A 24,856-nucleotide genomic window follows, 5' to 3' on the forward strand; every position below is an offset into this window, starting at 1 on the left:
GACCTCGTATCTGCTGCCCCACAATTGGCCTCAATGCTGTAAGAATCTGAAGCCCTACCTCTTGCAAGAAGTCCTCAGCCGGGATTGCTTGATCTCCCAATATCTGTTCTTACTTACGTACGGCACTGGGAAATTATCCAAAGAATGCTGCCTTCAAAGTCGTGCTTTTGGCTTACTTGTTTGGTTTTGTAATTCTGACTATCAGACCTCAATCTTTTTTTTCTCCTTTGGTTATTGGTTCTGATGCAAACAACTACTTTTGTCCCCTCTTCTTCTCTCTTATTTCACCTAACTTCAGAATGTTCGGCATGCTCTCTGCGTTTTTCTGTTTAATTGTAATAAATGAGACATTGTACACCTAGTGAGCTTTCCTGTTGACGTCAACAGAAATGTAACCTTCTGTCCCTTTGTGTACTTGAATCTTCTGTGTCCACTATATATCTAATTTTCCCTGATCCTCTTTGTCTCATGGTACCATTCTCTCCACAATATTTCTCCAAAGGACCTTCAGCTTTTAAAACTGAGCACTGGTTTAGGAGAGAAATGTCTTTTGAAGATTCCTGCACCTGCTGTTTCTGCCTTTTCATGGCTATCCTCTTACTGTCCTGAATCTAAAGTTCAGGAAGTACTCTGAAGTAACCATCTCTGGGGAAGGCTGGCCGAGGAAACACTCACATTCTGTGAAACTAGTAATTCCAACTACCCTAAGCTCAGTAATCTTAACCTTGTGTTTAAGCAGCGAAGGGCATCTCCGACACTCCAGTTCCTTCACATGGACATGTGTAGTTCTTTTGTTAAAATGTAAGATATCAATAGACTTTTATGTTTTCACATTCTTTAATAGTTTTTGAATACCAGAACCATTCAGAAACATTCAAAGCTAATGACAGTTTTGATGGTTGGTTCACCTTGCTCTTGCACTATACCTTTTCTCAACCTGATTCCATTGTTTTGCAGAAGGTCCAGTTAATATGCAAGGTCTTGCCTTGACTGAGATAACTTGTTCCAGATGGCAAGTTCCATAGGGGGAACAGAAGTAAATGAATTGGAACTTTAGTTCACTGGTTTGTGGCAAGGATTTTCTGTTTGTTATTGACTGCAAATTGGAGGCCATTAAAATTTTCTTTCTAACTTTGGGGAGTGTTGCAATGTTTTTTTTTGCTGAGGTGGCTTGGAAAATGGAAGGTTTTAAATTAGTTTCTTGAATTATATTTTTCCAAGAAACATTACTTTAATAGCATATTACAAGCACATTAATGTGTCTCAATTGATCATTGTAAGAGAATGAATTCTTACCCTGCATGTCTTATTTTAAGTTAGAAAACTGGAAGCTTCATTTTGAAGAGGAAAATGAGGAATTCAGTAGGTTAATGGAATCGGACATAAGAGATTGCTAATGTGGCAAATGTTAAATAAAACACCAGTTATCTATATTAATATTCAGTTCCACTTAATAGAACACAGTTTCCTTTCAGAAACCTGGACCATCATTCTGTGATGTGATAATATTTAAGTTCTGCAATACTGATATATGTCAAGAAGGTAAATAATTCAGTAAAATAAGTTAATTTGATCAATGAAAAGGTTAGAGGAAGGGAATAAGAATCAGCACAGCACTACTAATAGAAATTTATCACTATACTGCACTAATGACAATAGAGAGATCAATATATGCTCTTTGGCGTCTCAAATATGAAGATATTGTGGCTTGCTTGAATATCACCTCTGAAACAGTTTTCAGGGAACAAATGTGTAGGTAGTGTGGTGTGAAGAGGCTGTCAACCTCATTGTAATCACTGTGAACTTGTTGCCATGGTGATGTGTAGAGCCAGGATGTTTAGGCACTAAAAAACACTGAAATAGGCAGGCAAAAAGGCATAATAAAATTACAAAAAAGGCACTAAAAGCATTTATTGACAAAAAAAAGGCTTAAAGCATTTATTTCCACAACCAAAATATGGTTTAAAATGATAATATAAAGGTATACTTCATTAAATGACCAAAGTTGCCTTGTTGCACGTAATTACTAGCATTTTTTTCAAATTATCTGGTGTTAAACTATGCCGTCTATCAGACAGAATATGCTTCAGTTGTGAAAATTTTCTTTCTACCTCAGCTGAGGTCGCTGGTGCATACCCGAAACAAGCTACAGACTTTATATTCATGTTGATACCTTGTGCATTACAACTACCTTTGAGAGCTTTAGCTATGTTTTGTATTTCTTCAAGATTTTTGTTAGCTAAAATCACTCTCTACCATTTTCCTGTATGTCTTTACCTACATCACCAGGAACTCTACAAATATCGTCAGTTACTTTGTTGAATACCTGCAAGTTCTTCACTTATGTTTTGCCACATTTCTCAATGGAAGTGATAGTTTGCGGGAAGTTTGCAAAATTGGAAGCAATATACACAATATCGCGGTGGAGGGACTTTTTCTGCATGATTTCACTGACTATCCTGACTGCAGCAGATTCTTCTTCTTCAAAACAGTTGACGATTTACTTTATCTTTTCAAAATTTGCAGCATAATAGAGTACAGCAGAGAGTCATGTACCGCACCTAGTCAAAGCAGTCTGAGGAGGTAGCGGAATCTCGGGTGCCATTTCCTTGCACAACTGCACACGTGACGGTGCTTTGAGGAAGATTTTCTTGTTGAAGTTGCTGTCAACATAATTTTTCCATAACGATGACTCACTTCGTATATGCTCCTCTGTGTATTTCTCTAAAAAACCTCTGAGAGATTTGTTTTCCAATTTCCACAGTGGAATTCCAGCATCAATGAATGCCTTGCACAGATCACTCAAACTTAGATTTGCGACTGGAGCCAGCAGTAAATGTAGTGAGGAGACATGCTTGGGTAATTCGCTTGGGTAGTGTAAACCCCAGCGGTATCAACATCGACTTCTCTAATTTTAGATAGCCCTTGTCTTCTCCCTCCTTCCGCTCCCCCTTCCCAGCTCTCCTTCTAGTCCTACTGTCTCCTCCTCTTCCTTTCTTTTTCCCGTCCCTCCCCCCCACATCAGTCTGAAGAAGGGTCTCAACCCGAAACGTCGCCTATTCCTTCTCTCCATAGATGCTGCCTCACCCGCTGAGTTTCTCCAGCATTTTTTGTCAACCTTCGATTTTTCCAGCATCTGCAGTTCTTTCTTAAATAGATCTTGGAGAAGACTGAACCAGTGGGCAGCGGCACGAATGAATGAATGATCGACGGTGGTGTTCCCGCTTTCGCCCTGGTGGTGGAAGTTTTCCTGTTTCTTCTTTCTAACTATGTTGACACGTTAATAATAACATTAATATTAACTTGTTAACATGGAAAATGTCATTGTAATCACTGTACAACTAGAGAAAATAGCACAACCTTTTAGCAAAACGGCGAAAAGGGCTGATTTAGGCACTCGATCTTGAAAAAGGCATTATCCTGGTGAAATCATCAAAATAGGCATGAAAAGGCACATGGCATTTATGGCAAAATCCTGGCTCTAGTGATGTGCCATGCAGGCACATACGTATACAGCTTCTGCAAAATAATTGAACGGGTACAAATTTTGGGATGTAAATAAAGATTTCTATTGTACTCTATATTGAAAGGTCATGTGCCGTTGATAAGACGACCAAAGTTTCAATCAGCATCAGAGATAAAATGCTCCGGTTAAGATGCACATTGTCTCTCATTTTATGTGATGAAAATATGTCATCCACTCTGCGTTTTGATCTTGGAGATTAATATTCTAGTGCATGTAGGGGGTGGTGTTTTGATTACTTCAGTAATATCCCATTTTATAATTTGTATGTTCACATCAAAGACTGGTAGACAAAAATGCTGGAGAACCTTAGCGAGTGAGGCAGCATGTATGGAGCGAAGGAATAGGTGACGTTTCTGGTCGAGACCCTTCTTCAGACTGATGGGGGGGGGTGGGGTGGGGGCGGGAAGAAGAAAGGAAGAGGTGTAGACAATGGGCTGTGGGAGAGCTGAGAAGGGGAGGAGAAGGAGGGAGAAAGCAAGGACTATCTGAAATTGGAGAAGTAGGCATTCATACCGCTGGGGTATGAACTACCCAAGCAAAATATGAGGGGCTGCTCCTCCAATTTGCGGTGGGACTCACTCTGGCCATGGTGGAGGCCCAGGACAGAAAGGTCGGATTCGGAATGGGAGGCGGAGTTGAAGTGCTGAGCCACCACGAGATCAGGTTTGTTAATGCGAACTGAGCGGAGGTGTTGGGCGAAGCGATCGCCAAGCCTGCGCTTGGTCTCACCGATGTAGAGCAGTTGACACCTAGAATAGCGGATGCAATAGATGAGGTTGGAGGAGGTGCAAGTGAACCTCTGCCTCAACTGGAAAAACTGCTTGGGTCCTTGGATGGAGTCGAGGGGGGAGGTAAAGCGACAAGTGTAGCATTTCCTGCGGTTGCAAGGGAAAGTACCAGGGGAGGGGGAGACATCTAAGACCTGAGTCACTACAACCAGCTTCTCAAATACAATTTACAAAATGTACCCAGGGAGCATATTTCTGCACTTGGAAATCATACTTTACTTGGAATAATAATCATCTATATTTTTAGGGTGCATATTCCACCGTCTAATTCATAATTCCAGGCAGTTTTCTTGCCTTGAAAATTGAGTAATGGGACTGATTCCTCCAGCATGACAATATTCATGCTGTGTACTGAGTGTATTGTCCAAGGACATGCATGACTGAGCCAGGCACTGAGAAAAAGCTATTTCCACTACTCAGTAATGTGTGTACACCTCAGCTCAGTAAGTCTTGGGGACTCAGTATAATCCTCATATTCAGATGCGATTTTCTTCCATTCCTATTATCAACCAGAGAAACCATTGTAAAATAAAATGACCAATTTGGTAATACTGCCGCAGTTTCAACCCTTTTGTGTTGAGCTTCTGTTCAAAAAGTAGCATGATACTAACCAGAACTACAGAAACAGTTATTTCATAATGTCCAAAAAATGGGGGGAATAAAACATATTTAATATGATTTAATCAAATAAAACATTAAATAAATCATATTTATTCCCCTTCATATGGTTCTCTTAAGCTAAACCAACTTATTAAATGTTTTAAAAACATTATCATTTATTCACATATTGTACAATAAAAGCAAGGTCTGCATTCCATCTGAAGGAGTGGAGGCATGCACATGCACTCCTTCTAACTGGTATATAATGGCGGAGCAGATATCAAGTATATCCAGGCCCCCAGCTCCATACATTATGGACTGCTGCTGCACCCCGTGCTGTGTTCAGTGTAATATTTAGCACAAAACTCTGTAAAGAAACCAACATAGAATTAGCACTGGATTTATTTTAACAGAGTAAAATCAGTTAAAGGAAAGGTAATTTGGCCCATCAAGACAATAATAATGAGATCTGGACTTAGTGGTCAGTAGTGAGATAAAGTGACCTTCAGGAAAATGTCCCACAATGTTTGTGGAATTAACTCGTACATTCTGATATAGTTTCAATTTGATGCCCAGAAGCAGTGACGTCATTAAACTTCCTGAACAGCCATTCATATTGAAGACAGCAAGCCAGGAAGTAGAACATAATTTTTAATCTGGTAATTCAAATCTTCTACAGAGTACTAAAGACATCTTGGGATATATTCATAAAGGGATGCTAGCTGCAGAAGCAGTTAAAGCAAGGTTTTCAAAAACAGATTAACATTCAAGCTGTTTTGGAAGATTTATTTGAATTATGATTCACATGCATTTTTGTGAGTTTGCTTGATGATAATTATGGCTTAATACAACATCTATAACTTGCATCTCCTGCTTCAAAATATAATATTTCAGAGTATTTTGCAGCATGAATAAATGGTAAATCCATTGTCAATTTGTCAGTATTTTGTCAATTTACTGACTCCTGGAGATTAAGCTGGAGGACTTTAGAATACAGCATTTTCTGTGGAGGGCCAGGGAATCACCCACAGCAACCTTTAGGTTTTCACATTTAACTGTATCTTCACCCTCCATAAGTTGTTAAAGGATTCATAGCCATTCACAGTACCAATCTTTATATTAATATTACTAGGATTGTGTGAAATGGCATTCTTAGTTACTAACAGAGTTTGCTATTTTGATGACTCCTTATGTTTCCATATTACCAACTAGTGACTAATTTTCTGCTTACATTTATGAATTGAATTGAATACATTTTTATTAGCCAAATATGTATACACACAAGGAATTTACCTTGGTGCTTTGCTCGCAAATAACAACACAATATAAAGTAGACAATTAAAAATTAAAAATTATAATTTAAACATGTGAAGAATGAAATAAAGTACCAGAACAAAAGGAGACGACAGACTTTTGGTTATTGAGTAGAGCTACTGCTCGTGGGGAAAAAAGCTGTTTTTATGTCTGGCTGTGGTGGCTTTGACAGTCCGGAGTCGCCTTCCAGAGGGTAGTGCTTCAGAGTTTGTGGCCAGGGTGAGATGGGCAGAGATGATGTTATCCGCTCGCTACCTGGCCCTTGCAGTGTACAGTTCGTCGATGGGGGGGGAAGGTTGCAGCCAACAACATTCTCGGATGATCGAATGATGCGCTACAGCCTCCGGATGTCATGCTTGTGACTGAGCCAAACCAGACCATGATGGAGAAGGTGAGGACAGACTCTATGATGGCAGTATAAAACTGGACCTTCATTGCCTGTGGCAGATTGTGTTTTATCAGCTGCCGCAGGCAGTACATCCTCTGTTGGGCCTTTTTGACTGTGGAGTTGATGATGGCCTCCCATTTAGGGTGCCTGGAGATGATGGTTCCAAGAAACTTAAATGACTCCACAGGTGTGACTGTGGTGTTGTTGATGGTGAGTGGGGGGAGGGGAGGGGGAATTCTGGTCAACAATCAATTCCACCGTCTTAAGAGCATTGAGCTCCAGGTTGTTGTGATGGCACCAGGACGCCAGCTGTGTCACTTCCTGTCTGTAGGCAGATTCCTCCCCATCCTGGATCAGTCCAATCAGGGTTGTGTCGTCCGCAAACTTGAGAAACTTGACAGAGGAGTCTGTGGAGGTGCAGTCGTTGGTGTAGAGAGAGTAAAGGAGAGGGGCGAGTACGCAGCCTTGTACTCAGCTCCCATGCTGAGGGTCTGCGGGTCCAAGATGCGCTTTCCAATGATGATGCCATTATGATGATAATTCATGAAATCGTTTATATGAGTGGTTTAAAAATTAATCGTTCATGTACATGCATGGACTATTCCTAGTTAAGCGACTTAATTTCTAATTCGGAAAAAAACGTTCCCTATTGGAGACCAAAGTCGTGCCTTGTTGCTAAAATAGTTGGAAAATGTATCTGGGAATTCTCATAGGAAGTATTCGGGAGACACAAGGAACTGCAGATGCCGGAATGTTGAGCAAACTGCAAGGTACTGGAGGAACTCAGCGGGTCAGGCAGCATCTCTGGAGGGAATGGATAGGCAACTTTTCAGCTCAGGGCCCAAAATGTCACCTATCCATTCTCTCCACAGATGCTGCCTGATCCGCTGAGTTATTCCTGCACTTTGTGTTTAGGAAGTATCAGAATTAGAGTTAGTTCATGCATCAGAGGATGCTGAGATTGGATTGTTTATCTAGCCAGTTAATGTAGAGGATTTTGTGGAGACAGAGTTGGTCGTTTCTCTCTAGTGCTTTGTGCCTGCTGTAGATTGTCCACCTCTCAGAAACGCTGTTTTGTAGAGGCCAAGCCTTGTGGTGGTTTTGAGTTCTTGACCTTCAAATACTTTATTTCTGAGATAGCCGAATGCTGTACTGTCACACTGATGGATGTGGTCTGTTACATTGTTAATGTCTGTCTTTGTGGGCACCTAAAATAGGGAAAGTTGTTCATAGATTCTAATCACGGACATTTTTTAAAACAGTATCAGATCAAGAAAATCGTTAAATCCTTTAGAAATGTTATTGATGTATCTGCACAAGCCCTTTCTCTGATCTATATGCCATCCCTCAGCTACTTCACTGAAAAACAGGATGTCAGTTTATAATGTTTAAGAAGGAACTGCAGATGCTGGAAAATCGAAGGTAGACTAAAATGCTGGAGAAACTCAGCGGGTGAGGCAGCATATATGGAGCAAAGGAAATAGGCAAAGTTTCGGGAAGAAGGGTTTTGTCCTGATAAGTTGCCTATTTCCTTCGCTCCAGTTTATAATGTCTTTCATTTCATCACCAACAACTCTGTACTGATTCTAAATTGTCAGATTATATTAATCCAACAGTAATGGGCCTGTCCCACTTAGGCGACTGCAGGTGACACATGGTCGCCACAAGTTCGCGGGTGGTTGCCGGGAAGTCGCCTTCATAGTCGTGAGGAGTTCCCGCATTTTGGGAACTAGTCGCGGCTTCATTATGGTCGCCGCAAATTTTTCAACATTTTGAAAAATTAGCGGCGACCAGAATGAAGCCGCCATGGAGAGTAGCGAGAATTCTCGTGCCATAGGTGGGTCGCCAGGAGGTCCTAGTGGGTTGCCAGGATGTTGAAGGTTCTCGTAGGTTGTAGCTGGTGCTGACCGGTGAATTTCATTGGCTCATTGGGGAAAAAAAACGCAAGCAGTAGTTTTCAGAACCAAGGATAACCGACCGGTAATGTTAAATGTCCGCCGAGGTTCACAGCCATATATCTCTGGCTATTTAAAAGTTGTCTCCACTCCTTCTCCCTCTTTCTCCCCCGTCCCCCCACTCTTTTAAAGGACTTACCGTACACTGTGCTTTAGCCGTCTTAATTACAGTGCCAACCTTCCTGTTCATCGCGGTGTGTCTGTATCACCTTGAAATTCACTCAGACAACGTTCCCCCCGCTTGCCCTGTCCGTACTTAAAATTTGGGGATTGTACTTATGTACAGCAATAATCTTACTAACCTGTAAGCAAAAAAAGAATTTCACTGTGATACGTGTGATAATAAAGAACCATGGAAACACAGAGTTCCTACTTTAAATTCAGTAATTTGTCCAACAATTTCACTCCACCTCAAGTCATCTGCTGCAGGAATATTCATGAAAGTCTTTTTTTAAACCACTAGACTTGACTGTTCTAACATATTCTAGACCAATGCATTTTGTTCTACGTAAATGTTTATTTATACATGAAGTATGACAGTGTGGTTTTGATGTATTCTACGTATTCCTGGAATCTTGCCTTTGGGGAAATTGTACTCTTTGTGGACTACTTAATTTTGAACTCTAGACGAGGATCGGGTACTGTATATACACAGCTCAGACTTCAAAAGTTTTAACCAGTATTTTTGGTTTTATTTTACAGAGCATTTTACCTGCATTGTGAAAGTTTTGTACAATTTGTTATATACACAAGCTCTAGCAACACTCTCAGTGAAATTCAATGAAGATGAGAGAGAAGCTTGGAAGAATTCTGGGAAACTACAGGTCAGTCTATTAATGTTAAATTTTAAAGCTCTAGTGCAATTTATGCAATTCTCCACTTTTAAATGGATTTGTTTTTAGAAAACATAGGAATTGTAAAATAGTATCTGGCTATCCTGAAATGCAGAATGCAAAAGCTTTGCACCTGCTACCCAATGCAATATATTTTTTTAATTTCTTGTCTGAATCTTTTACATTTTATGCCTTGGCAAACCAACCATCAATATTTATTGTTTAAGAAGGAACTGCAGATGCTGAAAAATCGAAGGTTCGACGAAAATGCTGGAGAAACTCTGCGGGTGAGGCAGCATCTAAGGAGCAAAGGAAATAGGCGACGTTTCGGGTCGAGACCCTTCTTCAGACCCAAAACGTCGCCTATTTCCTTCGCTCCATAGATGCTGCCTCACCCGCTGAGTTTCTCCAGCATTTTTGTCTACCATCAATATTTATTGTATAAACCCCTGAATATGCACGAATATGCAGCACCCTTGGGGCTCTGCACTGGCAGCACCCTTGGGGCTCTGCACTGGCAGCACCCTTGGGGCTCTGCACTGGCAGCAGCCTTGGGGCTCTGCACTGGCAGCAGCCTTGGGGCTCTGCACTGGCAGCAGCCTTGGGGCTCTGCACTGGCAGCACCCTTGGGGCGCTGCACTGGCAGCAGCCTCTGTCTACAGCCTGTCTGTTATTTCTATCTTTTTTATTATTTTTAGTTAGTCTAAAGTCTTGTGTTGGGGGAAACTTTTACTTTTCTATGTGGGGGAGGGGGGCAGGGTAAGGGGGAAACCGTTTCCCAGTCTCTTCCGGGCGGGACGCGACTATTTCTCCGAGTCGCGTCCTTGCACCCCACCTACCAGCTGGATCGGAGCGGCCTTTCCTGCCGGGGACCGGGAACCGGACCAGGGCTGCTACAGCGGCGGCGCAGCGCTGGAGTCACCGCGGAGCGGGCGATACCTACCCGGGTCGCCGTTTGGAGCTCCGAAGCGTTGAGCCGCTGCTCCAACATCGTGGAGCTCTGGTGCGGAGAGCTTCCAACGCGGGAAGCGCTGACCGTCATCGCGCAGTCCTGGGTCGCCTTGCAGAGGGTCTCCAGCAGCAGTATCCACCCGGCGCGGCCTGCGGACTTTGGAATCCTCCGACTCCGGTAGGAGGAGACCGACTCTGGTGTCCACGCCGCTGAGGACGTCCCGCAGCCCCGACGTCGGACTTACAACACCCCAGCGAGCGGTCCTGAACATCGGGCCGCCCGTAGCGGCAACTGCGGAGGGCACGGGGAGGCCCTGACCACGGGGAACAATGGAGGAAGAGACTGACTTTGGTGCTTTCCCACACAGTGGGAAACTTTGATTCTGCTGTGTGGGGATGTTTTATGTCAAACCCTATAGTGTGTTGTGACCCTTATTTTTATTGTATGGCTGTATGGGGATTTCATTTCACTGTGCCATCTGGCACATGTGATGAATAAATCTATCTTGTATCTTGTATCGTGTACACAAAGGATAGGAGTCATAGATCTATACAGCAGAGAAACAGGCACTTTCAGCCCAACGCGGTCTTGCTAACCAAGTTGCCTAACCAGGTTAGTCCCACTTGCCTTGGCCATAACTGTCCAAACCTTTTCCGTCCAAGTGTCTTTTAAAAGTTGTCATTGTACTCGGCCCTACCAGTTCCTATGGCAATTTGTTCCATATACACAACATTTTCTGTAAGTAAAAGTTGCCCCTCAGGTTCCTTTTAAATCTCTCTCTCCCAGGTCTTATCTGCAACCTCCGGCAACCACCTTTAACTAGCATCGCAACCGGCTTCGACTAAATAATTACCGATTTTTAAAACAGCAACCTATTTTTAGTCGCGGCCGGTTTTGAATTTTTTGAAATAATCGCCGGAACATAGAAGAAGCGGAAACCACTTTCGACCATTAGGGAGACTGACAAAAACCTCCGGGAACTGCACGGAAAACTTGGGTGGGGCGCAAAGTTTCCAGAGGTTTCCGTTCAGGTTTCCTAAGTGGGACAGGGGCATTAGATTACTCCAGGGAAGAGACTGTGCCTGTTCACCTTATTGATGCCTCATGATTTCATAAGCCTCTTTAAGATCGTTCAGCCTCCTATACTCCAGGAATAAAAGACCCAGCCTATCCAGCCTCTCCTTATAACTCAAACCTTCCAGACCCAGTAACATCCTCATAAATTATTTTTTGCATCCTTTCCAATTGAACAACTACCTTCCTATAGCAGGTGACCGGATGTTTCAGATGCAGTCTTTTGTAATTTAAATGAGAATATAGTTGTTAACCAACCTGTCAAAGAGAGTAACCTGAACAAAGTCAAAAACTCAATGGGGAAGCGATAATAGGCAAACCACAGTCGTGTTCTTGGCTACTCTTACAAGACCAAACTTGTAAGCCAGGCTGCATGGGCATTTTTGATGTTGGATTCTGTTTTGAGGCTCCCCCTGGAGCCCAGTGGGGAAACAGGAGCTCGTTGTGAATCTTTAACATTTATCTTGTGGAAATTGATTATGGTTCCTATTCCAAATTAGTTCTAAGATGCAGAGCCGATATTTGTGAATGGGAATTGTAGTATTGCGGTAAAGAATCGGGAACGTTTTTTTCAATTATTTGTCTTTTATAGTTTATTTACCCTGTGGGGCTTTCTTTGTTGTTGAGGAAACCAAACACAGGTGAGTTTTTGCATTTATAAAGCTTATGGACACTTGATTTTTTTTGCAATATATATTGATTCTGAGATGAATGGGGATTATCGTGCCGAAGATTCTGAGGTTAGGTTGTTGGGATTAATATGATGGCTTGCTAGTTTCCATGAGCTACAAGGGAAGGGATAACCATCGTAACTTGTCAAGAGAGCATTGGAATGTGATCTGAAGTTAATAAGTGAATTCAAAGAGGGTTTCAGCAGAATCTGGACCAAGATCAGGAGATGGTGACTTGCCAGTTCCTGTATATGTACTATAGGTAATATTTAATAAGTTTTGGATTGCAACATTGTTGAGCTTGAGAAGTTTACTGTGAACTGATACTGCTAAGTTACAGCCTCAGCAATTAGATCTTCACACCTGAGATTTATTTTACCTGCAGAATAGAACTAAACAATTATTTCTCCAGTTTACAATATTGTGCTAGTATCGTTTTTCAAATGGAATAGTTAAATATAGACAGATATTGCGTGGCATTATTACAACATCCAATTCTCACATTTGTTTTAACTTTTGAACATTCACAGATCACGGGCAGTTCGGAAAAATCCTGTGAAGTATTACTAAGCCACGTAATCAGTGAACTGTCGAAAGGAAAGATTTACTGTGCAAATAATACAGATCAACCATCAATGGTAGGTACAAACAGGTAACTCTATCAAATAAGCTCAGTGTATTTGATATCTCACCATGTAAAATGTAATCAAGACCTCCATCTCTTTTCCTTAGAATCGATTGCCTCTATTTTCTTGCTACTGCCTTATTTACCAATTTATTCAAACAAGTTAGAAAACTTAACATGTTTACCACATGAAAAAGACTCAGCAATATATGCATTAATTGCCTATTTATCTTTATAGCAGTTCTTATTTGAATTTTGACTTGAATCTGTACACTAATTTTCTTCCTCACTTGAAATGTTTCATTCCTTTCTGAAAGATTATGTTGATTGTTCTTATTTTTGCAGGATCACTAAATAAAGAATAACATTCTTTCTCCTTTTAATTTTATTTTGTTGTGTTCTGTTAAAAAGCTATTCCTTCACATTACAACTATATGTTTGATGGTAATAGTTTTATAACAACAAAAATAATGTTTTTTGAGTGCAATAAAATGTCTTGAGGAAAATTTGACTAAATATCATTAGTTCGGATGACTAATACTTTGATAAAAGAGGTTATTTTGTAATAGCTAATATCAAAGGAGGAAAGACAGTTGGAAATGTAAGGTGGTTTACACAATAAATTCCAGACCTGAGCACCAAAGGCTTGATAGAAAGATGAGGAGGTAGAAAGATGAGGAGGCAGGAAATAGGGCTAACATTTGAGGAATGTCGAGCTGTCGGTTTGGAAGAGCTAACAGCGATGGGCAAGACCGAGGATACCCGAACGCCTGGATGAATGCTTTTTAAATCAGTGAGGCACTGTCAGTCACAGAGCATATTGTCAATAGACAAACAGATATCATTTTGGTGAAGGGTGCAGAGTTTTGTATGAATTAGAATTTTGCACAGTGGAAATTGGGAGGTTGGCTGGCAGAATGTTGAATCGAGCCTAGAGGTTGTAATTCTGGCAGCAAACTACAGAGGGAGAAGATTGGGATATTATAAACACTATTTGCATGATTTTGTTAAATGTATTGTTTTAGGAAGCTTTTAATTTGCTGATAAAGTGAAATAAATCAATGTTCAAGATTTTTGAGACCAGCCTTTATTAGTATTTTAATTTCTTCTGAGTTGGGCTAAGCAATTGTATAATACCAAAATGTAGAATATCCTGTATCCAGGAAATGGAACATCTTTTCCACAAACTAAAATACAAGGCATTAACAACCCTAGCAGTGGCAAAATAAATGACTCCGAGATATGCCAAACCGGCTATTCTAATAAATAATTTATACACAAAATATAAAGACCTGAGCTAGAAATTAAGCTGAATACAGAATGTGATCAGTTACATATATTCTCAGTAAATTCATGTTTTTCTTGTGCTAGTGATGACTTATTCTTCTTTAAATGTAATATCTCTTCTGTAAGTTAAAACAGAATAAACCGTAGCTACTTTTTATAATATCAAATTACATGTTTACTTTTTAGTTTCATGAATGTCTTATGTTTTATGTATAATTGCTACTCAATCATACATAACTGAAAAAGTAACGATTAATTTTCAAATGTCATTAGCATCATAGAATTCTGTCATTTTTTAATTACATTGCAATTGATTCTTTTTTCTTATGTTTTCATTTTAACAGATCACCACTACTATTTGGTCACCTCAAACCCTAGAGTACAGTATCCAACAGTTCTGTCTACCTTTCTTCAGGACTGCAAGCCTTCTTCAACACCACCTGTTCAATGATGATCTTCCCAGTTGTCAGGTATGCCACACTGTCTCACTGATGGATCTTACAAAGAATAAATATGATAAAAGTTTAATTGCAGTCTTTCTAATGGCACTTTCTTTAATGACAATATTTAATCAAGTCACACAGACCAGGTTTCTCGTAAAACTCCTGTTCTGAGCTAAGTTAACTGGACTCATTAAAACTGTCAAATTCATAGAACATAGAACAGCACAGCGCAAGCCCTTCAGCCCACAATGATGTGCCGAACATGAGGTCAAGCTAAAATGATCTCATCTGCCTGTACATGATTCATATCTCTCTATTCTTTGCCCTTCCATGTGCCTATCTAAAAGCCTCTTAAATGTCACTGTTGTGTCTGCCTGCACCACCACATTTGGCAATGCATCCCAGGCCCTCACCATTCTCTGGGTTTATAAAAAAAAATAATTCCCCCTCTCATCTTATAGCCATGCCCTTTAGTATTGGACACTTCCACCTTAATTCAGTTAAAATAATTGGGACTGGGGGAAATTTTTAAACTCGTGCCATATTCATTTACATTTGAAGAGAAAATTGTAGTTCATTTAACCATTTCCAGTTCTCAGATGGTATATTATGCACCATTTATTTACATTAGACATAATTAATAAGAAACTGCACAAGATATGTTTTTAATTTTAAGTGTGATTTACTATTGAGCCATGCAACAGAAATCACAATAACAAAAGCTCTAGAACTTTTCTAGTAAAGAGCAATAAATTAATGCTTTACAGCAACAGTTGTATACTTGGTTAGAAATCTACATCTGAGCAATGGACCACGAGATGCACCGTCATTTGGACCATCACAGGACAATCATTAATCAAATACAAAACAAGGAAATTATTAACCTAAATTGCCAGGAGCTCATTAACCAACATTATGGGGAAAGTATTAGCATGGGATGTTTAACTGACAGTCCTGGGAAATTATTAATCACTTTCTGAGAAATGCCTAAGCAGAATCAGCACAGCAGCACTGAAAGGTGGGATATCATTATCCAAGTAATTGAAATAATATGGCACTAGAGATCATCCAAATTTGAAGTATAGGTGTTTCCATTTAAATATTTAGCTTATCATATTGTTAGTGAAATAGGGAATGAATAAGAAAACCTGTCTGCAGTCTTAAACCACAAATGAACCTTATATTCCACTTGGAAGGGAGACAAAAATGCTGGAGAAACTCAGCGGGTGAGGCAGCATCTATGGAGCGAAGGAAATAGGCGACGTTTCAGGTCGAGACCCTTCTTCAGACTTGATGTGAGGGTGGGGGAGGGGGGGGGCGGGAAGAAGAAAGGAAGATGCGGAGAGAGTGGGCTGAGGGAGAGCTGAGAAGGGATGGAGAAATCAGGGACCACCTGAAATTGGAGAAGTCAATGTTCATACCGCTGGGGTATAAACTGCCCAAGCGAAATATTTACGGTGGGCCTCACTCTGGCCATGGAGGAGGCCCAGGCCAGAAAGGTCGGATTCGGAATGGGAGGGGGAGTTGAAGTGCTGAGCCACTGGGAGATCAGGTTGGTTATCGCGAACATCAGGTTGGTGTTGGGCGAAGCGATCGCCAAGCCTACGCTTGGTCTCAACGATGTAGAGCAGCTGACATCTAGAGCAGCGGATGCAATAGACAAGGTTGGAGGAGATGCAGGTGAACCTCTGCCACACCTGGAAAGACTGCTTTGGTCCTTGAATGGAGTCAAGGGGGGAGGTAAATTGTAGCATTTCCTGCGGTTGCAAGGGAAAGTGCCAGGAGAGGGGGTGATTTGGGTGGGAAGGGACGAATTGACCTGGGAGTTACGGAGGGAGCGGTCTCTGCGGAAAGCTGACAGGGCAGGAGATGGGAAGATGTGGCCAGTGGTGGGATCCCGTTGGAGATGGCGAAAATGTCGGAGGATTATTCGTTGTATGTGACAGCTGGTAGGGTGGAAGGTGAGGACAAGGGGGACTCTGCCCTTGTTACGAGTGGGAGGATGGGGAGTGAGAGCAGTTACGGGGTATAGAAGAGACCCTGGTGAGAGCCTCATCTACAGTAGAAGAGGGGAACCCCCATTCCCTGCAGAATGAGGACATCTCCGATGCCCTGGTTTGGAACCCCTTCTTCTTGGGTGCAGATGCGGCGTAGACGGAGGAATTGGGAGTATGGGATGGAGTCCTTACAGGAAGCAGGGTGGGAAGAAGTGTAGTCCAGATAGCCATGGGAGTCAGGGGGATTATAGTAGACTAAACCAAGGGGGACCCGTTGGGTCCCGTCTCTTCAACGCGCGGTTGCGAGGGGGGAGGGAGGGGCGGCATTCGGTCTCACACACACACACGCACACACTAACCACCCCCCACACACACGAACCCCCCCCTTGATATTATATTAATATTATTCCTTAGCTCCTTTTACCCCATCCTCCGCCCTATCCACACACGCATAAACCCCAACTGCGCAGGCGTGGCTAGAGAGGGGGGGGGGGCGTGGAGGGGGAGGGGGGTAGAGAGGGAGAGGAAGGGGGGTAGAGATCGAACGCAATACTCCACCACTCACCTATATGTCCCAATATTCACCACTCCCTAGAGAGGAAGGGGGGGCAGAGATGGAGGGAGGGGCAGAGAGGGAGGGCCCCTCTCCTCTCTTCCCCCCCCCTCTCCACCACCTCTCCCCCCCCCCCACCCTCTCTCCCTTTCTCTGCCTTGGGGAGGGGGTAGAGAAGTAGGGGGAGGGGGTAAAGGCAGCACCTACCCAGGTCATAGAGCAGGCCTCCCCACTAGGCGCCGGGCCCGAGCTAGGCTGCAGCCGGTGTGGACCAGAGCGAAGCCCGGAGCGATCTGAGGACGGTGAAAAGCAGCAGAGGGCCGGCCAATCGTGGCTTCCGTGAGGGGAAGCGCACCCACCAGCGTGACAGACGATCGGGAGGGGGAGACGGAGAGAAGGTTGTCACCTGTGATGGCCGCCGCGGCCACTTTTCCACTGTCCGCGGCCGCGCTGCTATAACGACCGCCGCCGCCATGTTGTAGAACTTCAAGGAGCCCAGTGGATCGCACAGCACGACAGTGGGCTGAAGGGCCTATTTCCATGCTGTATCTCTAAATTATGTAGCCAGAAGGGCACTTTAGTAATATAAGAACGCAAAATACTGGAAACACTCTGCAGGCCTGGCGGCATCCATGGGAAGAGAAACAGTCAGAGACTCATTGTCAGATATTCAAGGCCATTTATTGTTGTTGTTTTCTTTCTAAATGAGTGCATCTGACAACTGTTCACACACAGTAGCTTGAATGTTAATGTTGATAACCAAGTACTGTAGTAAATATTCAGTACTTCATATGTTTGTAAATCACAACATTGGATACATTTAATCTATTTCTACCTCAAGTCATCAGAAGAATACATTTCTTAAAATTCTTTAAAATGGTCTTCTTTATTCCCCTTTGAATTACTTAAAAATAGTTAGTGCTCCCAATCCATTTTCAGTAAAAGTATTAAAATTTGACAAGTGAACCATGAATAATTAATATTTGATAGTTTTAATGTTTTCTCCAACTTTTGATATAATTATGCAATATGTAAAGCAAATCCTATTATTTTGTAAATGATTAGAATTTCAATTGTCCTAATTATCTACTCATTTTCCATTAGCGATGCATCAACATCACAAAGTTATGCTGCCATGAAAGTGTCATAATGTTTGCATGAAGTGACTGTTGTCAGGTTAATGTATTTTATAGTTTATTGCCTTAGTTTATTACAGCAGATGGTCTGTGTAAAAATGACATTTTCATTTCTCATTTATAAGCAAACAGAAGAGGAATTTGGGATGCTTGCCAGCTTTCTTGGGTTATTGCCACCCTCTCTTCATTCGAATGATGAGATCAATAGTTGTTCTTGCCTGGAATGGCCAGTAGCCGCTCTGGACATCGTTTCTCAATGGTGCTCAGAAGTAACTTCTGTAGAGTTGCACTCGGAGCAAGTACTGGTAAGTTTAATTATGGTGCTTTTCACTCCTAATATGTAATATATTTTGTAAATGTTTGCCTTCACTTTTATCATGTTTATACCATTTTCTTGACTCTAAGTTCCAAATAAAATCAACAGTTCTCTATTTGAGAAACGAGGACACAAACTTATAAAGTCTTACATTGCTATTTAAATGACTGGGGAATTAATTTTTGTTGGGAAAATCAAGCACTATTGTATATGACCATATTCACCCCTTAGAGAGAAAGAGGCAGCTGGTTACAATAATTGCTGATCATTATTTCTGAAAATCTTTGGTTGAATATAACCCAAAGGAAGAAGAATGGTGAAGGTTGATGAAATTCTTAGTTCTGGCATCATGGAACCATTCCATGCTGTTTCAGTTCTAGCAGCCTAACATTAGATAGGAAATTGAAAACTGGTTATTTAATGTATTTATTTGCTGGTACATATAATAACTTGTTTCATCCTTCTGACAACCAGAGCGATCAGAATCAATATATTTTATTTTTTCTATCTGTTTAAATCAAGTACAGGTATTTAAATAAAGATCACCACCACTGTCAACCCATGTTCATGTAAAATGTTTAGATAATTGTTAACTTATCAGGCCAGCTTTAAATGACTTGCCCGTGCATTTATGGTAGCAAATGAATAAATGTAGGTACATAGCTTTGTCGTTTTCAGGTTTGAGTTCTGATACAGGTTGAACACTGTTTTTCCGGAAACTGATGGTCCGCGCACCCCAATAATCCAGACAAAATTACAAGAGCTCAGTTGAAATTCCCTGTTTGGCACAGATGGCATTGCAAGTAGCTAGTGCTCTTTCCAGCCGTGTCACTCCATCGTGAAAGAATCAATGATGCTCTCAACCTTCTCTTCTAGCTGTTTCGCAAAGACAATACAGTAAACCCTCATTGTAACTACCCTCTTATAGCAGATGTCAGAGAAAGCAGATGGACCTGCCGACCCATCCCAGGCTCTCCACACCTGTTTAGAGCCCCGGTTTCCGATGCCACCCCTGACTCACAAGGTGCACCAGCGTGCCCTTCTTCACCCACTGAGAGGATACAAAGTGCTGTACTAATTCAGCTGGTCAGGATCTCTGGAGAACATGAATAGGTGACATTGGGATCCTTCCTCAGACTGATTCGGTTGGCTGCGTTACTCCGGCACTTCGTGCCGTTTCACTCTAAAACTGGACGCCAATACCGTTGGTGTGCACTAATGAGCCTTTCTTCAATGGTTCACGTGGTTGTTGTTGCGGCCCACGTTGTAGCTCTTCAGTGTGGCCCCACTGACAGAATCTGCTGGTCACCATGGGGTTCCCTCCCCCTTCACCTGTTGTTGCTTCCAAGGTGGAGTATGTTGGAGACTCCGGGGGAGAAGGAGGAGGCAGCGAGCTGCATTGGGGGAGAGGAGGGAATGGGGGGGAGGAGGAGGCGTCGGGGAGGATGGGACGGGGGTGGGGACGAGGGGGAAGAGGAGGAGGGGTGGTGACCCGAAGATCTACAATGAAGATAAAATAAAATCAGTCTGGATTAAGGTAAAATATAAAAAAATGAAATAGTCTTTAGACCACATATTACTGCAAGAGTGGAGAAAGAAAAACACAGACCAATTAGGGAATGAAAAGATATAAAATAATAATTTAGATATTTTAACTAAAGATATGAATTGGATAGAAGAGGTTGATAAAGGAGATAAACAAATAGAGTTCCGTCGACACATGCAGCACCTAAAACTAATTTTGAAAAAGCCCATTGTTAGATCCTGTGATGATCGTGCCAGGCAGTGTTAATCATGGAAATTTCAGAAACATGTACGTGTAGTGACCATTGCATATTGAACTTTAACGCTTTAACATAGAACACAAAACAGATTATTAGATTGAGAAAGTATTGGCAACAGATCTGGTAGCCATTTAATAGAAGAGATATAGAGGAACTGGACAGAGTGCAGGAAATGTTTTCAAGAATGATATGAGAATTGCAGGGGCATGCATATCAGCAAAGGATTTGCAGGCCAGGTCCCTTTTCTCTTGAAAAAAGGTTGAGGGGGATAAGATACGGTCTTTAAAAGTATGAAAAATCTGATAGAATGGTTGCAGGGAGAATAGAATGGTTGCAGAAGAGACTAATTGGAGACCATCATTGTAGAATAATCACCAAGAAATCCAATAGGGAATTCAGAATAAATTTATTGACGGAAAGATCTGCGGGAAGGTGGAGCTCACTACTTCAGGTTCAAGTTAAGGGAATGGACAAGCCCATGGAGATGGGGATCGAAGGTTATACTGAAGAGAGCTGAGAACGAAGCTAATGGATTTACATGGATAAAGACAGAATGAGGACAAAGTGTAGTAGAAATGCTGGATTGATCTGCTTGGACTGAATGACCTATTTTTGTGTTATATACCTTATATAATACTTTGGAAACATTTCCTGTAGCAAGTATGGCAGTAAAAGATTCTTCATCGTGATATGTTACTGAAAATGTGAGAAGGCTGAATTGAAACAAAAATTATTTATCCATTTCATTTTCAGAATCTACTCGTTCAGGATCCACAATGGTCATTACCATGTCTTCTTCAGCTACCGGAGAATTATAATACCATTTTTCAGTACTATCATCGGAAAGCTTGCACTCACTGTTCTAAAGTGCCAAAGGATCCAGCACTTTGTTTAGTGTGTGGTACCTTTGTGTGCCTCAAAGGTCAATGCTGTAAACAGCAAAGCTATTGTGAATGTGTACTGGTGAGTAAATATATGGCAAAACTCCGTTTTTGATTTTCCTTGTCAATATTTTATGGCTTTGCACACAGGGAATTAAGTCCAAGTGTAGTCTTTAAACCCAGTGCGGGATGTACCTTTAGAAAAGAGATGCGGAGGAATTATTTTGTCAGAATCTGTGGAATACATTGCCACAGGTGGCTGTGGAGGCCAAGTCATTGGGTATTTTTAAAGTGGAGATAGACAGATTCTTGATTAGTAAGGGTGTTAAAGATTATGGGAAGAAGGCAGGAGAATGGGGTTGAGAAGGAAAGATAGATCAGCCACGATTAAATGGTGGGTTAGACTTGATGGGCCAAATGGCCTAATTCTGCTCCTATGACATGAGCTTAGTCTTGCATGAAACAATTAGAAAAGGTTGTCTCCAATGGGAGACAATGGAGCACAGGTGCACAACATATTTAGTTACATAATAATAATAATAATAATAATAATTAGTTATTTTAATACTCCTTGGCCTTCATCGATATTTGCTAATTCTTGATTATACTTGTAAGCACCTCCTTATTTTTTTTGCTTGTCATTTTTAATGTAATTGTACATCTGATAAATAACTTGGGATTTTTTTCCTGTATGATACAAATTGTAATTGTTTTACCTTTTCATTGAAATTTTCAAGTGCATATTTATCATGGAAACAATTACACTGCAATTGCATCTTCCAGTCAACTATGGTATTTTGGCATCTCCACTCTTTGGTCATTGTACCAAAGAAAATTCCATTGTGGAAGTTCTGAGAGATAACCAAAATGATCCTCAATGATTTACCCCCTGATTCTTTTGATTTGTTCTGTTCTCACTCATTCCATTGTGACCTTTTTGTATGATAAAGAAATGCAAGTTATATTTCTTGTCTAGGAATGCAGTGATTTGGGATGCAAACTATTACTTGAAATTATGGGCCTTTGCACACTTGAAGATCCATCCTATTATACAAGATAGTTCCCTGGCCATAGAATATTATACTTCTCAGCATTTAACAGTTATTTTCTTAATGCAATATTGTACTTTGCCAAATACTTGTATTTACCATTAGCTTATTGAAATATTTGTTCTTTAATCAATGGTTTCAATGACCCATTCTCCCTTGGACATAAATTAATTATAATTATTGTGCTGTTGACACGTGTTAAGCATTCTCAAGTCCTTCAATTGAAGGTACCCATGCGAAGAACTAGGAAAAGAACAGATTCAGAAGATGATCTACCAAATTGTAATAATGTTAGCAGCATTTCATCAAACAAGTTTCTTCCATATGGTTTGATGCTTTTATATATATTTGGTCTAATTATCATTTTTATAATTTGAAAATTAACTGGTACAAATCAGATTGAAAGGAAAAATGAGAGGTTGACCAGAAATAATCAGTTTCCTACCGATATCCAGATATCCAGAGTGATTATGAATTCTGTTTAATACCTTATTGATAAATTTGGATACAAGTTGTTTTGTTTTTTTTGCAGGTATTTTATGATTCTAATGCTTTTGTAATTGTTTAACAGCACTCCCAGAACTGTGGAGCAGGAACAGGAATATTCCTACTGATTAATGCCTCTGTAATTATTGTCATTCGTGGACACCGGTTTTGTGTATGGGGATCGGCCTACCTTGATACACATGGTGAAGAGGACAGAGACCTGAGGTAAAAATTTCAGCAGTTTTTCCTGATTTAAGAGTGGTATTTCTATGCTAAATGCAGGTTATAGAAATAACTGATTGTCCATCAGAATTCCCCATTGAATCTGGCAGGACCACAAAGCTTTCATATGTTCTCTTGCTTCTTTAGTTCTGTCTATTACATTCTATTTTTGGTGTCCAGCTCATCACTTTAACTTTTAAGTACAATTTCAATGTATAGTATGAAAGGCTCGCCCTTTTATGTACCAAGGTAATAGAAGAAAGACTGGTGTGGGAAAGTGAAAGAGAAAGAAAATGATCCAAGATAGTGACTTTTGCTTCTCATTGGGACATGGATGCTTTGCAATCTCCTGGATGAATTCAAGTTCTTCTTTTGGCAGTTGGATCAGAAATAGAGTGGAGACCTTACTCAGATATGGCAAAATAATAGAGGAATTCTTATCCTTCCCAAATATAGTTGGAACTTTTTAGTCCCCCCCCCGTCCTTATTGATTGGTCTGCTTTTACTAACAAATTGGAGAAAACACATTTGGTTTACGTATTGTTAATAGTCTGGCCTTTGTGGTGAACCATCAAGCTTGGGGATTGTGTAGCACAAACGTAGGGACCACTGTCTGACTACACTCCAGTTAAACTGGGGAGTCCACCTGAAATGACTGCACCAGATTAGATCCAGCATAGGGACAGCATCTCCATTCATTTGAATGGAAAAGAGGGCAAGGTAACTAATTTACAGTTTTTAATTAATTTAGTTTACTTTTCATTTTTTAAGTGTTCTCATCTTATTTTTATTTGTTTGATTTTGCATAGTTATTTTTGGTTGGTTTAACACCAGATAGTGCTGGAGAGTAGTTATCTGTATTATCTATATTAATGCTGCTGCACCCGCTGAGTTTCTCCAGCATTTTTGTGTACCTATACTGGCTCTTAGTTCTTTTCCAGAAGTTTAATGGGCAATGGTTCAGATTTATGCATGGAATGTCCTGCTCAAAGATCTTATAGCGGAGCAAGATGGGTTACTCTCACGCAAACGTGTAGTACGCTCATGGGCGGATTCATGGGCGATTTTATGACCCATTTTAGCAACCAGCCCCTGCCATCTTGTTCCGCCATTTTGCTCCGCCCTCTTGCTTCTGGCCAAAGATTGGATCCGCAGCAGGGAGAAGGAGTGCGGGGCCCGGGGCAGCGGGGAGAAGGAGTGCGCGGCCCGGGGCAGCGGGGAGAAGGAGTGCTCGGCCCGGGGCAGCGGGGAGAGAGAGTGCGGGGTCCGGGGCAGCGGGGAGAAGGAGTGTGGGGCCAGGGGAGAGGGGCATAGGAGGGGGGGGAGACATTGTAGTGAGGGGGCAGGCGAGGGAGTGCCGGGGGGGGGGATAAGGCCTAGTGTGTGTGTGAAGTTGCGGGGAGGTTTACAATGTTTCTTATTTACACTGTTTCTTATTTAATGTCCCTTGTCTAGTCTGAAATAAAGTTCATTATTGGATCAGAAGAAATATAATTGTGTGTGTTATATGATTATATACATTTATATAATTTTCATGTATGTGTGTTTATAAACATTTTATTCTTTAACAAGAATTAACAGAATTATGAATCTAACCCTATATCACGCACAAAAACTTCCCCCGCAATGTCAATCACCCTGCGAGTCGGGTCGGTTCCGGTTACTACAAAATCAACTCAAACACTGCTTGTGAACCATTTAAAAAGAAATGATTTAAAAAACATTAAAAAAGACAATTACCAGAATCAAATTTTATTGTTGACAAGAAGTATGAACTGACAGATTTATGAATCTAACCCACACAAACTGTTGCCCCACAACATTGATTACACTGCGAGTCGGGTCGGGTCAGGTAGGCTCAGGTTACTAAAATGGGCGTGGAAAAATGCCCATGATCCCCTCCATAGCGTACTACACGTCAGCCCATTGCATTTCGCAGGAGTAGCCTATCTTGCTCCGCTATAGGATCTTTGGTA

At 41.3% G+C, this 24,856-nt stretch overlaps 1 protein-coding gene across 5 annotated transcripts in view; it reads left to right on the top strand.

Moving 5' to 3' along the window:
- Positions 1-24,856, top strand: part of ubr3 (ubiquitin protein ligase E3 component n-recognin 3) — a 188,320-nt gene that overhangs the window by 160,855 nt on the left and 2,609 nt on the right. For 4 of the 5 annotated variants that reach the window (XM_033023993.1, XM_033023989.1, XM_033023991.1 and 1 more), the window contains 6 exons: positions 9,274-9,395; positions 12,632-12,739; positions 14,358-14,483; positions 18,268-18,447; positions 20,996-21,205; positions 22,744-22,883. In XM_033023993.1, the coding sequence (XP_032879884.1) occupies positions 9,274-9,395; positions 12,632-12,739; positions 14,358-14,483; positions 18,268-18,447; positions 20,996-21,205; positions 22,744-22,883 (886 nt within the window). The remainder of the gene's footprint in view (positions 1-9,273; positions 9,396-12,631; positions 12,740-14,357; positions 14,484-18,267; positions 18,448-20,995; positions 21,206-22,743; positions 22,884-24,856) is intronic. The other variant, XM_033023990.1, reaches the window with a different exon arrangement.

This window comes from Amblyraja radiata, chromosome 7 (assembly GCF_010909765.2).
Source record: "Amblyraja radiata isolate CabotCenter1 chromosome 7, sAmbRad1.1.pri, whole genome shotgun sequence".
NCBI classification, from domain to species: domain Eukaryota; kingdom Metazoa; phylum Chordata; class Chondrichthyes; order Rajiformes; family Rajidae; genus Amblyraja; species Amblyraja radiata.